We start from the raw sequence: 18,049 nt of genomic DNA, 5'->3' as shown, positions 1-18,049 counted from the left end.
TTAAGATGGAATTTAAAATCTCAGAGTTTAAAAGACAAGTTGCAAACCTTTTCGTTTGAAAGGGTCTGTACTGAAAAATCAGTATTCACAATGGTGTATTTCTCTAAATCTGAGGAGCTTGTTTTTGCCATTTTGTGTATCTATGATTCTTTGTTACATCATTTCAGAGGTTAAAATAAACAGGTGATAATGACTGAGCAGGGAAAAGCTTATTACCAGTTCACCAGGAACACAGGGGGATCTGTAATGTTGAGGGTCAAATGTAGAGATATCACAGGTCCATTTGTAAGTATGCACTATTAGCGCACCGTGGTAACTGAGTAATAGCAGTGTTTAATCATTCCTCTCTCAGGGCCTCCAGCCGCGTTCACTACCCTCCTTTATAAAGACTCATGCCATTTTTACAAGAGCTTTGTTCAGACTGCAACACATTCGCCCAGGGACAAAGAAGTCCAGATAGGCCTTGTAAGGGTTTTATATGAGTCAAGTTACAGTTCTGCAGTAACTTCAATTTGCTATATTTTAAACATGAGGAAAAAGAAATTAAAAAGTGAGATGTCTGAGATATACCAATTAGAGCCAATTAAAAACAACCACTTTTATTGTATAATCAATGTTATGCTCTCCAGAGGATCATAATATGGTTTGTGGAACACTTGAATCACTTATTCATTTTCTTTTGTTCTTATTATCTGAGTTAACCACCAATTACTGCTCAAGAAAATGGAGTGAGGATGGGAGAAAAGGAACCTCCGTGGTAAATTTTGGTATTTATCCAATTTTTGGTTGAAAGTAACAACTCCGGTTTAAAATCATGCTTTTAAAACAGATGAAGGCTGTATGGGAGTCAGTAAAATTAGTAAGACAGAAGTTGGAATAGACTTGAGGCCTGCGCTCTTCTGCATTTCTGCTGGCTCCTTATTCTGCCACCAAGAAGCACTAAAGCCACAGCAAATCATCTCTGATCTCGTATTGACTATATTCTTGTATATGCAATGCCAAAGTAAACAAACACTTGTTCTTTCCTATACTAGGAGCCTACAACCTCCATGCAGCATTTGAGACATCATGCTAACTTTTAAAATGCTAATATTTGGGCCTGGCACGGTAGCCTAGTGGCTAAAGTTCTCGCCTTGCACACGCTGGGATCCCAATGGGCACAGATTCTAATCCCGGCAGCCCTGCTTCCCATCCAGCTCCCTACTTATGGCCCAGAAAAGCAGTCAGGGACGACGCAAAGCCTTGGGACCCTGTATCTGTGTAAGAGACGCAGAAGAAGCTCCTGGCTCCTGGCTTCGGATCATTGCAGCTCTGGCCAATGCGGCTGCCTGGGGTGTGATTAAGCAGTATGAAGATCTTCCTTTCTGTCTCTTCTGCTCTCTGTGTATCTACCCTTCCAATAAAAATAAATAAACCATTTAAAAAATGCTAATATTCATTCATCAACACTGCTGCCTTAATCTTACACATTTAAAACACCCTGTGAATGAATGGAGCAAAAGAGTTCTAGCAGTGTATGATTAAAATGACACCAACCCCTATAAACTCAGTGTTGCAACACAAGGTTTGTTTCATTATTGAGAACACAAATTTTCTAATGGAGTTTCATTTCTCTTTAGATGACACACATACAACGCAAAAATTGTGAGCCACTGTGCGTCATGTTCCTTTACAATTCTTTCTACCCCAACCTTTCTGTCATGCTGTGGCTCTGTTTACTGAAGCTCCACTCCGGTACTTTAGACGAGAACATTTTTTTTCAGACGAGTATTTACTGGGCATGGTGCTTATCCTTGGGGATAAAAATGATGAATGAGACAGATAATGTTGTACTCTGTAGCTTCCTTGTTGTTATTAGATTTTCCCCAAGAAGTGAAATAAAATGATGCTTACAATGAAGAAAGTCTTATGATTTCATTTTAAAGTCAGTCCCTTGGAAAGAAGTATCAACAAATTATATCTATTAAGCAAAATTCTACCCACTTCAACAAGTGGAGGAGAATTTAAAATTTCATAATCTCTAGCTACTTCCCGGCCCACTGAAACATCTTAAATCATTTTATTTTAAAACCAAATGCACATTGAATTTTAAGGTCTTCGGAATAAATTCTGCTAAGCAGACTTTATTATGAGTGATGAAATATTGAAATATAAATTTTAATTTGAAAAACATTTTGCTTTTTCTTTTCTCTACTTCCATAATTTGTAAACAATAATCTTGAAAAGACTGAAAGCCAGAAAGAGAGAAAGAGAGAAAAGAGATTAAGAGAGAGGTATTCAATTGATGGAAGAGCTGGGCTGGAACACGCCCAAGCCAAGAGCCAGGAACTCATTCCAGGTCTCTCAAGTGGGTGGCAGACTTAAGTACTTGGCTATAACTGCTGCCTTACCCTGCGTGTGTTAGCAGGAATTCGGAACTGGGAGCAGAGATAGTATTTGAACCAAGGAATTCTAATACGACATGAATTAGCATTTTAACAACTATGCCAAACACCTGCAACCATTATTTTTTCATTCAATAATGTTATTACTTTTATATTTAGAATGGTCATTATAAAGGATCTCAGCCTTTAAAATTTTTTAACACATTTATTTTTATTGTAAATGTAGATTTACAGAGGGAAGGAGAGACAGAGAAAGATCTGCTGCTTTACTCCCCAAATGGCCACAACAGCTGGAGCTGGACTGACCCAAAATCAAGATCCAGGAGGCTTCGAAAATGCTCGGATGCCATATTGGCTCCATTTTGTGTCCTGGCTGCTCTGTTTCCCATCCAGCTCCCTTCTTGTGGCCTGGGAAAGCCATAGAAGATGGCCCAGAGCCTTGGGATCTTGCACCTGTGTGGGAGACCTGAAAGAAGCTCCTGGTTCCTGGCAGGAACTTCCTCCAGGTCTCCCACATGGGTGCAGGGTCCCAAAGCATTGGGTCGTGCTCGACTGCTTTCCCAGGCCACAGGCAGGGAGCTGGAAGGGAAGCGGGGCTGCCGGGATTAGAATCAGCGCCCATATGGGATTCCGGAGTGTTCAAGGTGAGGACTTTAGCCGCTAGGTCATGTCGCCAGGCCCCCATTACATTTTTAAAAGCGTGTTTTTCTTGCAGGGATATTAATCTTCTCTTTATTATCTTTAAAAATCAGATATCTTTGAAATATCCTTACATTTCACCTCTGAAGTGTTCTGCTCATTTTCACATCTTGTAGAGGAAGGACTGGCTCCAGTCACGTCTCTTACTTTGAAGATTCCTCTTACATTAACAATGCTATTAAACTGGATCTATATCTTATGCCACAAACATACAAAATCAACTCAAAACAGATTAAATACTGAAGTATAAGACCTGAAACCATAAAATGTGCAAAAAGAAAACAGGGGGGCAAGGTCCTGGGTATTGGCCTTGAGTTTTTTGTGGGTTTTTTTTTTTTTTTTTTTTTTTTTTGCATCTCACACAAAAAATTTATACTACAAACACAAAAATTAAAAAAAGAGACAACATCAAACCAAGAAAATTCGGCGTAACACAAACAACAACATAAAAAGTCAGTCTACACACTGGAAAAAAACCAACTTACAAACCAAAAAAATGTTAAAGGGTCAACGTTAATATAAGAAATTCACACAAGCCTTGGAGGAAATGAACGATTAGAAACGGGCCTATGACTTGAATAGAAATTTCTTTAAAGAATGAACATGTGCATGTAATTTTTTTTTTAACTTGGAGACCAATGAGAGATAGAACAACACATCTCCCTAAGCGGAGAAATCATGGAGAAAGATTAACGAGAAGTTGCAGATTCCTCTCGGCCACCCCGATCAAACAAGATTATTTCACCCCTTGTGTGTCAGTGAAACATAACCGCCCACGCCCTGACGTGACTAGTTGTTTCATTTACAAGCACATTGGAGGTCAAATTGAACTAGGTCTGTGCTTACAAGAGTTGAGAAAGTGAGAAGAGAAAAACGCATGTTGTCCAGTGGCAGTGACTATACAATGAAGACACTCATGAACAGATGCTAATAGAACAAGAGTGGAGAAGATGCAACTTAAGTTTCAGAAAAAGTTCCTTATGAAAGTGTTAACAAATTCACTAAGTCTCCCTGGCAGAGGCTGAGAGGGAGGGAAGCTGTGCGGCAGAGATGGGGAGTGCCCTGAGCTTACAAGTTACATCCAAAGCTCTCACAGCAGTCAATCTCAGGAGAAGGGAAGGAAAAGATAGAATAGAAAGAAAAACACAGAAGGACTTATTTGCAAGTAGAAAATGTGACGGATGCTGCTCCTAGCCATTTGAGGAAAGCATACCTATTTAACTGTCAATTTTTCTTCCTAGTAAAATTGAACAAATTCGTTTTCAATGAGGACTCTTGGGGATAGCAAAGAGCCCTGTGTGCCTCTGGCTCTAAACTGCCTTCTGATGTTTGAGGCAGTGCCTCCTTGGAAAATAACTGTTCGCAGGCATTTTACTTCACTTACTATTTTAATACAGTCTTTTGTTTTTATGTGGACTGCAGTGCAGGCAGAACTGAAGCTTGCTTACCCTGCCCTTCAGGCCCATTAAACCAACACCATGAACTGCCTAAAACGGTAAAAGCTGGTGGTTTTCGCCTACTGTCTCATTATTAATTCTACTGTCTAGAAAGGAGAGATTTTTCTTTGTTCTCTGAGCACATTTTGTTTTCTTTTTGGGTTACACAATAAGATGTCTTCATATCATTTAAACTTGCACAAACTGCTGTGTACTTTGCAATTTTTGAATCTTTCTGGACAACATATAATTCAGGGAGGAGGGAGAAACCGCAGGCAGAGACAGAAGACCCTTACATTCATTTCAGCCTTTAAATACCACCTGCAAGGTCTTTGAGAGAGGGATTTCTGGAATACTACATAGTACTTGATGAGAGCCCCCTAGCACCACCCTGCCAGGATGGCGGTGACCTCCCTGAGCCCCTCTGATGGCCACTGTCTACAATCAGCACAGTTTCCCCACAGAGCTCAAGGGCAGTCCTCAGCTCCATGCTGAACAAGAGGTTACTGCTGGAGAGTTCCACATGGCTTTCCCATGGATCTCTCCTTTTCATGATTCTCTCCTCATCTGAGTTTCACCTCTTTAGTGCTCATAATTTCACAGAAACATTCCAGGTTCCATTCCATTGGGGTGAGAATGGAGCCCACTGTTTTTATGGTATACCACCCTGTTCTTCATAAATCCTCTGATACATTTGAAAACTGACAGCCACATACTGTCCATTATAAATTTAGGTAACTTGTGGATAAAATTGAATGATATTTATCTATTTTCACTCTGCATCAAGTTTTCTCCATATTGACTTGTATATATTTAAGATTCAAGTTCTAGTTACCAATTGTTGAAGCTGGATTGCCAAGTAAACACCAAGGGAAAAGAAAACTTGGGGAAAATGACTGACATACATTTAGACATAAATAAGGAAAAAAAGGAAATGTGTTATTACAAGAAAATTGGTCCTTAATAAAATGCACTAGGATTTAATTTAAGCTGTACTAAGGTTAAATAATCATGACACACATATTGCCCTATCACAATAGAAAGCTTTTTCTCCTTTTGAAAAATCAAATACGAGTTATGTTTTCAAAGTGTGCACCAAGGAAAATAACTAGTGTTATAAAAAACTAGTGTCTTTGCTCAGTTTTTTTATATAGGTGAATGTTATTTCATCTTTTCAAAAGTTATCTCATCCATAATAATTTTAATTATCATATTAATTAAACTAAATATAGAAAATCATGGACAAATAACTATCTCATACTCATTTACTAAATGACGTAAGAAAAACTGTTTTAATTTTGATATTAAACACAATTTTATTCATTATTTAAGAAATTTAATAAAGTTTTTAATAGAGTGATTACTACAAGGAAATATGGCAAAATAACTTTACCACACCTGTAAGTTAAAAGCATGTTTGGTTATCACTATAATAGAATTATATAAAGCGTGATTACTATTATCCTTTGCAATAAATTTCCTTATATTTTATATTCCCTAGATTTTTAAAAATATGATCTCTGAAACAGAAGCTCAATATATAATTTTTTCTTACAATCACATTTAAACCTGGTATTATTTATAAGCCAAAGTATGCCATAATAGGCTTATTTCGTTGTTTTATATTTCTGCCGGAAAAAAATTACACTATGTGGAACACGAAGAAAAATAATCTTATAACTAAATTAATCCATTATTATTGTGGGGCCATAATAACTGCTAAAATTAAATTTTCTATTACCTTTCCACAAAAGAAAGATTTAAGTAGTTATTTTAACAAAGAACAACTGCCGAAGTCACAAGGAAGACACTGCTCAACCGCTGCCACGGTAAGTAATGATAGCAGTGCTTTCTGTAGGAGGTAAACAAGAAAAGGGTTATGACACCTCAAACACGCAGTATGCATTTAAAAAGATATGACTGGGGTTCCTAAGTATCCAGGTAAATTCTAAGTGTGCACTTTTTGTTGCTTTTCATTTCATTCTTTCATCTCTTAAGAGCTTTCCTGAGAAGTCTCTTCATTTAGCCACCTACAACCTGCCTGTTTATCTCTCTGTACATTTGTTATCTGCCAGCTGTCTTTCTTTCCATGGTCTTTTTTCCCCATTAGAAACACTTAGAGAATAGTAATTAAGAAGGAAGTGGAGTAGAAAGATGAGTGAAGAATAAGATATTTGAGTAAATATTTTAAATAATTCTTACTAGTGAAGGAAAGAAAAAAAATCTCATTAAATTAGAAACACTACTTTAGTTTTGGAATTAAATGAAAATGTTAACCAAATTGAAGATAACATCTATAAAAGAAATCTTGTTTTGGTGAGTGTATGTACAAGGCAATCACTATGAACTTGAATTGATGTTTCAAAATCATTCATAAATGCACTTGGATACAATTCTGTAACTTTAGAACCAAAAAATGAAGAAAGGGAAAAAAATCAATGGAACACAAATAATTTCTTTTAAAGAAGTAATCCACTTTCACATACTTTTCTTTATATTTTCCTTTATTTCTGGAAAGCTGTCATCTACAAAATATACCTTTTTCACAGAGGAGGTCAAACCCTTCCAATTGATCTTGCTCAATTTTTCCTTTCTTGTAGCAGTACATCAAAAACAAATGCCATTGTTTGCCTCCTCCCACAAACAAAAAGAAGATGTATTTTATTTCAATGAATCATTTTTTTCCCCTGGAGTTAATCTTAAGTCTGAAATAAGATTAAGCAACATCTTTAGGGCAAGATTCAGTTATATAAAAAGTGTAAAAGTTATTTGTGGTTCTCTGAAACTATTTTTCTCTTCATGCTATAGATTTGTCACTGGATCGTGTTCCTGATTGCCTAACGCTATCATTACAGCCAGCAACAAATCAAGATGCCACAACTTTCAGGAAGGGCTTTTTTTCTTCTTCTTCTTAGCAGCAGCCCTTGCATTTCTACCTGATCCTTTCCTCTGCTTTCTTTCCCGGTGGCACTACGGATGGCCAGGCAGAGTGCAGTGCCACAGCTGACCTTACTGGTTTCCTCCTTTCCCCCATGACTCCTTGTTTTCCACAAGCATTTCTCAGCAGTGGCAAACTACTCCGGAGACTCTTGACATGCAGCTGCTGTGGCAACCCAGGCTGCAGGGCCAGCATGAGGAGCCCTATGCTGAGGCTTTGGCTTAGGAGTTCCGTGGCACCTGCACTGAGCAGTCCTACAGCAGCCTGGGTCTGCATTTCTGTACAGGACTTCAATCAAAAGGGAATGAGTAGTGGTGGCAGGCAGAGGTCTTGGCTGCATTGAATTTATCTGAATTTTATTTTATACAACTGGATTTCAGAGATATACCAAATTACACACACACAAAAATTGTCCTTCTTACATTTAACATATATATCTATACAGTAGAATATTAAGACAATTCATAAAAGTTTTTAAGAAAAAACAAACAAAAAATCCTCAAGGAAATACCCTTGTGGTCCTTAGTTTAGGAGTTTTTGTATTTGATTTTGGTAGAGTTGCAGTAATCCTAGGCTAAAAGCATACTGAGGATGGTTTCTATTCTGACAGCCTGTGATTTTGCTGATTGAAAATACTGGGCCCTCCAATTCAAGGCGCAGGGTTTGATCTCCCAGGAACGATATGAATCTTGAAGCATGACGAAAACAATGACCGCTTAGGGGAATGCAGGATGAAGGCTGCGTCGTGAAAACCATTTTGGAACTTTCAGAACGTCTAATTCACACCACTATGTACAATTCAAGGTGATGAAGCTGATGCCCCTCCCTCCCGCCCTCAGGAAAATTAAATGTTTGAGACAGCAGTCTTACTTATTTACTACTTTTTTTTTAACCACCACATATCCAGAACTTCACTAAAAAACCCTAAGTGATAAAATGCTGTTGTTGATGATAATGCCACATGCTAGTAAATGGCAAGTTCAGACACAAAGGTTCTTGACAGTCTGTTAGGATGAAGAGGCTGGAGTGACACAAGAAGCTCCGCGTGGAGCTTCGAGAAGCTGAACATCTGAGGGCAGTGATTCTCTCCTGACAATTCCGGAAGGGATCCGCCCTTTTGACCTTAGCCTGGTGAGACTGATTTTGACCTCTCCACAGTGTGAAAGCTGTCTTAAGTGACTCCTTTGTGATAAATTGTTACAGCCGCAATAGGTAACAACTACCTTGTCTCGACTTCTAGAAACTTTTTAGGACTTCACATTTTTCAGAATTGTCTCATAATGGCATTAGAAGCATAAAGCTACCAAATGACATGTTGAATGAAAAGCATACAGCTGCAAAAGTGATATTTCCTGAGATATTTCCAATGATACTTCAGAGTAAAATAGAATTATGTCATTTTTACAAAAGGGTATTAATTTGTGCTGCAATGAAATCAGAGCTGCATCTAATGGACTAACATCAATTATATATGTAACATCTCCAAAGCCAATTAAAATATTAATAATAATTATGTATGCTAGAACTGTGAATCATTTTCCTGCAGTGAGTGACCTAATTTTCCATAATGAAGAGTATTATTTTCATAATGAGAAAAACACATCTATTTCATTTAAAAGTAGATAGAAGAATAACAAGGAATACAGCATCTAATGTACACATTACTGTTATACTCTGTTCCTTTAATGTCGCATCAGCAATCTTAATTTAATGATGCATTTACAAATCTTCACATTATAGATTTGGCAATCCACAAACTGAGGGGGCCATCGAGGATCTGTGTTTTGAGTTTGCAAACACTGCTTAGCTTTAGGAAGAATAAGTTAGGACTGTCCTTTCCTGAAACTCCTTTGCTGATCACACACTCTGAGCCACGTGACCAGAGCAGGTTGTGGGTGAGGCAGTGATGTCAGCTGACAGTGGAAATCGACTCAATGGGAAGGAAACAGGCGGAGAGGAGAAAATCTGGGGCCTGTGTGAAATTCTGCTTCATGTCAAAGTGGACAGGGGACAGCTACTTGGAGGACTCCAGCTGGCTGACTTTGGCCGAGTCCCTCCTCCCTCCACGTCACAGCCTCTCTGTGCTGTAACAGAATAGGATGACGTTCTCTGCTAAGCTTCCTTTTAGGTTTAACGTTCCATAAGTACATGTAGCGGTGCACACCACCTCACATACTCTTAGATGGCTGGTCCTCTGTTTATAAAACCATGGGACACATTTAAAAAGGTAAGTGCAGAAGCAAAACACTCTTTCTCCCTGGCAGGTTCACTTTGCAGTCCCATAGGAGCACTGAGCAGATCTTTCACACTGGGTAATTTGCTGCTGGTCTGATCACCATCCGTGATTTCACACTAGCTTCTTTTTCACAATGCCAGAAAGTAGACTGCTTAGCATACTATTACATGAGGCTTAAGCATGTGTCGGGTGACAGCAGCAGTGGCAGTTTAATGTCCGGTGGTCACTGAGGCTTTTCTGCCTGTCACTTGTCAGCTTTTTGAGGAATGACCACACGATCCTAGGAAAGCTGTGTACTTCCCGCCATGAAAATCTAACACACTGACACCATTTTACAACAGCGTTTCCACTCAACGCACTGCTGGATCATTTCTGCTATGATATTGAACAACAGTGTTGTTTCTGGAACAGGCTTTCAGTGAAATTTCCCTGGAAATCTGAAACATCCTAGGATATTTATTATATATATACATATATTTTTTTTCCTCCAGGAAATGGGGATGGATACCAATTATTTTGAAAGAGACTTAAATTTCATAATGCAGACCTTCAGGGACTTAGAAAGCTGAAATGAATCATATACAGATTTAGCTTTTAATGCAAAGCAGAAAGGCAAATGCCAGAGAACATGGGAGGGGGGAGGGAGAGGTAGAAAGAAAGGAGAAGGAATGAGAGAAAGGGAGAGGGGGAGGGGGAGGGGGAGTGGAGGCAGACATGGCGGAAGGGAGACAGCCGCAGAGAGCTGGGGAGACTACCAGATGGGGAGGGATAAAGAAGGAGGGAGCAGGCGGGAGGAGAGAGTGAAAAGCAGAGGGAGAGGCAAAGGGGGAGGGAGAACAAACACCATCCCAGTGGGGTGGACTTGGGAACCCTATGCAATATGTGGCATCAGAGAATGGCAGCAGCTAGTCCGAATGATCTGAGCTGGGAGGGGAGGGCTTCTGGATGCAGGAGCTAGAACAGGCACTTGAGTGCTTCACAGCATAGAGTATTTAGGATGTGTATGGAGAAGAGCAGACTGTGAAACTTTACAGCAGTGCCAATTCCAGGTGGCAAGCCACAGGATACATAGAAAATGACCGATAAGATGGAGACTGCCAAGGTGTTGGGTTCCCACACAAGGAGGCTGCACTTGTTTTGACAGACAGCAGACAACCATATTGACCCTTGGAGCAACTTTTTCATTGATTTGCCTTCATTCCTTTCTAATACAGGGGCGAAAGTCATTTCACTCTAATTTAAAAGGCATTGTACTCTCTCAGCAAGTGAGCAAATTTCCAAGCAACCTTTCTGTGCCCCAAACGATAAATCAGATTTGAACTCTTACATGTTTGGAACGGTGCAAGTGAAGATTTTCTTCATTACTTACTGTTACATTTGGAAGAGGACTGGCTTGTTGAAGTGTCAGAGTGAGAGCTACATGCACAGTGGCTCAGGCAACCCAGCCTTCTCAGGGACAGAAGCCAGTTTTCCTTGTTTCCAAGGCTTGGTGGGCTCTGCCCCCTCATACAAGGTCCCTAGTCCTTCTCCTGGACACAAGCACTAGTCAGCATTTCTGAACACAAGAACACATCAGCAGTTCTACACAACACTCTCTACACGCAGAGGTGTGTATGTCTGCACGTGTGTTTATGCCTATATATATATATAACTGTAAAAATAAACAAACGTTGCACAAAATAGTAAAGTACATGCCATTGTCTCATTTTATCATCTGCATTTAGTAGTAAATATCCTACTTTTTTTTTTTAAACAGATTTGGACCATTTTGAGAGCAGGTCTACCATTTTGTTTCATAGCCACAATCAATACTCAACTAGGAATTACTGGTCAATTGTTTCATCCAAATCCTCAAGCCTCCAAGATATGTTAAATTTCCTTCCAGGATCAGGAGACCAGCTGGTCAACATACTTGGTATAAGAGGACAGGAAAGTATGGTTTCTATTTTCCTTTGGGCTTTAAGAGGCAAGACAGCTTCTTTATAATCTTCTGAGAGAAGGTAACTGTATTTGTCACATGAAAGCAGCCTAGTCCTACGTATGTGTGTGCTGGCATGTGTGAATTCAGCCACTTGGAAATGGATAAATCCCATGCTCAATTTCAAACACAGGCCGCCTTAGCCAAGGGACACGCTTGGTGAGGCAGCAGGGTCTTTGTGCTGCACTGGATGCTTACCTCAATGAAGAAGATGCTGGCTGCTGACGTTGGATGGTGATACATGTAGACTGTCACAAGAATGGCTGCAGCTATGATGAGCACCAGGATGAGGATTCCCACGATGAGGCCAGCATGGAGACTTCCCCCTTTTTTCTCAGCTGCACTGTCATCTGTAGAGGCTGCAAAACATTCCAGCTGTCAGGCTCTTGCTGTGGGTGCCTTCACTCTGCATTTTTACTTAGGGTGGATAATAAAATGGCACTCTTTTTACAATGCTGCTTCCCTATGTGCCAGCTTCAGAAGGTAGGTGCCCTTCACTTGGGCAATGAAAAATCTATAGTATTGATGAAAAAAACACTCAAAACCTTATTTTAATTTCCAGATGAATAAGCAAAATGAATAGCTCTTACTCTAGAAGTACTATGAAAAAAGCCCAAACTCTAACTATACAATAAATATAACTTTTTCTTATTAAACCAATCACATTATTTGCAGAAAGCCATTACTCTGGGGCAGAGAATTTTAAATAGAATAGTATCAGGTAAGTTTTGGTGTATATAGATACTTTCAGAAAGTCTTATATAAACTCAAAGCAAATTTTCCAAATATATGTTAAATTGAAGTGTTCCTTAAATATGTGGTGGGGTAAGTGGGTGGTGTGACATTTTTCGTGACAATTAGCCTTCTACTTGGGATGTGAACAAGGGTTCAACTGCTTGCTCCACTCCCAATTCTGTTAGTGGAGGACATCTGGGGAGTACCCGGGTAAGTGGGGCCCTATTGCTTATATGAAAGACCTAGTTTGGCACATTCTAATCTTGCCTGTTGTAGATGTTTGGGAGAATGACCCAGGAACTGGGGATTTTTCTCTTTCCTTCCTTTCCCTTCTCTCTCTTCTTCTAACTACCGTCCCCTCTGCCTTTCAAGTAGATTTTCTTTTTTCTTAATAAAGAGAATAAGAAAATTTTACAAAGTCTAACAGATGGATGCTGAATGATTCGGGAAGTTTTCTCATGATGTAAAAGGAAAAACCACAGCACTGAAAAACACTCTGCTATGTTACACATCCATATCATCGTCTCTAACTATTACTGAGCTGCTTTCCACTGTAATAACATTTGCAGAGAATTACAAAATGGAGGGATTTCTAAAGCATTAACTTACCCAGCCCAAAGTCAATCAACCAAGTAAAACTAATCACTAAAGTCTCCTCTTCTAAAATTCTGCAATCTTTCACGATTATTCAGTCATTTAGAGATCTTCCTAAATTATGCACAATAACTATATCTTCGTGCAGAGCATGATTGGTATTTTTGAATTACCACATAATTCTTTAAGACCCACAGGAGTTCCAGAACAGTGGTTCCCAATCCTCTCATTACCAGTCTGTCTCTTGTATTTTTACCCTTTGCCTCACATTTTCTGGTCTGTTCAATCTTACTTAACAAGCACTGATTTAATTCAAAATTTTTGCTGACAAAAATCAAACATGACTGCCTATCGGAAAGGGTGTTCCACATGAACTTAGAAAATTCCAGATAAAGTGAAAAACACAACTTCTTAATTTTTCCTACCTAGCCTTTATGTTTTGTTAGTTTTTCATTTTTTTTTTTTGTTCTTGAAGTTCATTGCTGGTGATCAATAATTCTTTTCCGAATCTGGCATAGCTAAAAGTCCTAAAGGCTTCTATCACATAACAGAAACTTACTTGTGAAAGAATAGCATATTCAAAGAGTAATTCATCATACAAAATTTATTTATAACATACCAGGTATGCTTGTACTGCTTCCAAGAATCAATCAACAACTGTAAGAGACCAATATTATTACTAATATGTCCTTTGGTAGTGCAAATCAAGGCATAAGGAATTAAGGTTAGTGCTAAATAAGTGCAAATGCACCAACTCAATATGCCCCATTGTCCTATACACAGGGCATTTATGCAAACTTTATTTGAGCAATAATTATACCAATTTTGGTAAGTCTAAAATAAATATTATCTCATTGAAATATCTGGAATTGAGTACTTGAGATTTAGTGGGTAAAGGTGGATTTGGGCTCAGATATAAGCAGTCATGATCTCAGGACCTGAACTCCCAACTTCCCATCAAGACCTCCTTGATTAACATTATGCTGTAGGCACTAAGATTTCCAGTTATTTCATGTCCTGAGTTCTTTTGGCACTGAATTCTTAAAAGAGTATGATAATGTCAAGGAAAGGAAAATTAATTGAAAAGATAGCTCAAGAATTAACATTGTGCTTCCCATATGACAGGGACCATGTCTGCCCTAATTCTTCTCTGGGGCCCGGACTTAGGTGACCATCTGCCCATTCACATTCAAATCCATTTCTGGTGAAAACGAGGGAGGGAAAAGGGGAAGAAGGAAAAAGAAATGAAGTCCACTGCAAATGGTTTCAGCTGTTGCAATGACCACTGCTCTAATAAAAATTAAATGAGGTGATAATATATGACTTCATCAGTCTGGTCTTGAGTTATTTTATCTTCATAACATGGTCAATAACAGTAATTACTCCAGAGCATGGCTGTGAGAATTTAATGTTTAATATATATAAAGGTCTTAGGAGGGTAACTGGCATGTAATTAACACCTAATACTAAACTATTATATATTTATTATATTTCTTATATGAGATACATGAAGGAATTTTCAGACTCATGATGCCTTGTAAATTAAGTTTTTGCCTCTGACATTAGTTTCTTTTAAAAGTTTGAATTTAAATTTTTATGTATGCTTATATCATTGTATCCTGTGACTCTGGCTGTTTAAAATTATTTTTTACAAGAATATGACACATTACTCTCATGGAAAAACAGGATTAATTAAAAATGTTGCTTTGGGAAAAAGTGGCAAAAATATCTGCTTGAGTCAACAAAGAAGGCTTGATGTTTTCTTCCACTTCCATGTGTAATTCCATCCATTCCATGCACGATCCTTCCCTCTTTCCTTCTCCAGACACTGGAAGATTTCTATCTCTCTCTCTGAATTCTTCTGTCACTCTTTTAATTAATCTTTTAGAAACGTTATCATTTAATTCCATTTCTCCCAAGCATCTTGAAGTCCCTTCTTTACAGGTATCTTCAGACAAAATGCAGAGCATTCTCTGTGTTAAAAATGAAAACCTCAAATGTGAAACTGAAATTTAAAAAGTTATATAGTATGCTTAGTGGCTCCTATAATTGAAATGCATTTCATTTACCTCAATGACAAACAAACTGATTTCACTCCTTCAGAGAAGACGGAATGCCAACTTTGGAAATAGCCCTTTCTGTAGCTAAACTGTCCTATTAAACCGAAAGATTGAAGTGAGTAAAAGGAAACCCTGAGAATACCTCAGGTACAAATTTTTTAATAAGTTCATTACAGTCTATTACAGGAGTTAAGAGAATATTCAACGGAGATGATGCCCACCCTCCCAGCCCTATTACAGATCTCTAAGGTGCTGTCATTCATGTCCAACGTGGTCTAAGGCCAAAGGATCCTTTTTATCCATATACCACCACATGCAGGATAATTCAAAAGTTTCATCTTTGTTTGGCCTTATGCTGTGTATTAAAGGGGAATCGTGAATAAAGGACAGTAAGTCACCATAAAATTGAATGTCTGAGCCCATCACTATGGTACATTTAAAAATGTATTTTAGATGTCTTCAGAGTAATGGCCTTACATTCACTCTGTTTGAGACATATATTTTCAAACACATAAGTGAAGTGCAGAAAATCAATGGTATCAAAGGTAATATACTCTCATCTGATCTTCCCAGGGACTTGTGTAGTGTCTGGCTTTTTAAATACTTTATAAAATGGAGATCAATATTTAGACACAGAAAGGACTGCAAGAATCATAAGATCTGTCAAAATAATTTGCTAGGTTTGAGGTAAGTTTTAGCTACCACAATAGCAAAATGAACGGATTTTTAAAAGAGCATTAAAGTGCAAAGTAGAAAGTATTCAAGAGTTCATATTAACATGTTTGTTTTGCTGCCTTTCATGAAAACATCATGAAAGAATATACTGACAGGAGGAAAGATTAAAATAAATAAGGCAGAGGGAGAAAGAAGAAAGAAGGAAACAATTTAAAGGAATTTTTTCCAAGTGTATCATTAATTTAAACACTATTTTTTCTGTTTCTTTGTTCTTTCCATGAGTTGTTTTATTTTATTTTTTTTTTTCCTTTTTCGGGATGTAAATGCATGTAGCACTGAAAGTTCATATTCTTCAATGTGGTAAAATATTTTAATATACTGCTAAGATGATCTGTGCCTACCACTAAATCTTGCCAATAATTAAAGTGTCCGAATAAAGTAAAACTAAAATACTCCATGTTTAAAATTTTATTCATCTGAGAACTCTTGCCCTGACCTAAAAATTAAACATTATGGCCCATAAAATCCATAATGTAGCAATATCCTTGGGGAGACTGAGAAGCTGACAGGTTGGACAAAGTCTCATACAAATTTGTCAAAATTCATAAATTATGAACAGACCATGCCGGAATGTTCCCTCATTTAACACTTCAAAATGAAGTTAAACTACAAATGCTTAAAATATTAGTGTTCCGGTTTGGGATTAAAAACACACACAGAGACACAAGATTTTCTCTGTGAATATTAAATCTATTTATAAATAAAACATGTTTTGGAAGAAAATCAAGTAATAACAATTTTAACTAAATTACCTTTTCTTACAAATTCTCCCTAAACCAGTTTCATTTTGTACCATACATTTTCCCCCTTAGCTCTCTCAGTATGGACATGATCATGGGGTTGAGTTAATTCAGTTTTCTCCTGGTAGTTTGTGCATTTTCTACTTTCCTTTTAAAGTAACTCTCGCAGTTATTTTGTTTTTGTAACCATGGTTTTATTACTCTTTAGTTGTCCACAAGTCAGTGGTATTTGAGTATGAAGGTGCCTTGAAATCACATATAAGGTAGACCTAGTTTACAATATACACCACTGTAACAGTCACTGATAATTCACATTACCACATTGTCACGGGAGGGATTTGGGTGAGTCCTGTGAAGAGATATAAAATGAGATGTACAAATCCATCTAAGTGCATTACGTATAGTAGAATAACGGTTGGCAAGGACAGCTGGCTCAGCTTCCTGTCACAGCCTGTGCTACTACAGGGCAGCTGTGAAATTTCATTCAGGGAAAACATATAAAGCATTCTGGGCTGAAAGAGCCTAGGGTATGACAATTCTTTTTTAAACAATAATCCGTTACCTCTTATCTCAGAAAAAAAATGAAGCTCAATAATATTTCTGTGAAATCGTATTGGAAAAATGCCTGAGTCCATCCAAATGGGGGATTTGGAGTAGCAGGCAGCACGTGATAGTCTGCTTCTAGCCTCATTAAGTGACTGGTGCATTTAAAAAAACAGATTTGACATATTTGCCTCTACCAGAGGAACAAAATTATATCTTTGGAATAATGCATTACCATTTTCCATTTATTACATGCATGTAACCCTTTGTAACAATCTGCAATGCTTGTAATATTTTCAGCAATCAAGATCTTAGTTAAGAATTAACTTTTTCTAGCATCAACTTTCTTTACCAAGCTGTCTTTCTCCATTTAAAGAAACATTTTAAGTTATTGTGGAAAAACATGTCTCCACTTTCATATAATAATCCAAAGAAACAGTAGTACATAAATTTTTCAGCTAAAAGTGAACTAAATGGTTTCATGAAAGACTTATCATTAACTCCATGCCAAACTCTTGTATGGATAACACATTAGGCTCTTTTAAAATTTAGTAGAAATAATTTGGTAGAGTTTTCCTAACAAGTATATTCTGTGTTTATGGAATTCTAAAAATAACATTGAGAAAGTACTTTCAGAATCTAAAACATAAGGATTCTTTAACTTAAATAATCCTATAAATTCAGGATGAAAACCAACATATATTAAAATAGATTCTTTACATGAATAAGCCTCCCAACGAATATTTACCATTCTATCTGGTTTTGGATCATGGAAGAAAATTCTTTTTCATCCTATTCCTATCTATCATTGTGGAAGGATAGATGTATGTCCATCCACTGAGCTTCACAGAGTAACACTGGGACCTCATGTTAACAGGCCTCCAATCCTGTTTTCTCTTCTGCAAATATGTATGAGGGTTGTATCTGCTTCCTGGTGGTTGTGAAGATATGATACCTCATATCTTATAAAA

At 37.8% G+C, this 18,049-nt stretch overlaps 1 protein-coding gene across 2 annotated transcripts in view; it reads right to left on the bottom strand.

The window, feature by feature from the left end:
* The window catches only part of PLXDC2 (plexin domain containing 2), a 400,824-nt gene that overhangs the window by 11,438 nt on the left and 371,337 nt on the right, over window positions 1-18,049 (bottom strand). For both annotated transcript variants that reach the window (XM_040967893.1, XM_040967894.1), the window contains one exon: window positions 11,870-12,030. In XM_040967893.1, coding sequence (XP_040823827.1) covers window positions 11,870-12,030 — 161 coding nt within the window. The remainder of the gene's footprint in view (window positions 1-11,869; window positions 12,031-18,049) is intronic.

Source organism: Ochotona curzoniae, unplaced genomic scaffold, assembly GCF_017591425.1.
Source record: "Ochotona curzoniae isolate NIBS_2020 unplaced genomic scaffold, NIBS_Ocur_1.0 scaffold_4683, whole genome shotgun sequence".
Taxonomy (NCBI): Eukaryota; Metazoa; Chordata; class Mammalia; order Lagomorpha; family Ochotonidae; genus Ochotona; species Ochotona curzoniae.
The sequence above is the reverse complement of the archived record's forward strand: the minus strand, read 5'-3'. Positions and strand labels throughout refer to the sequence as shown.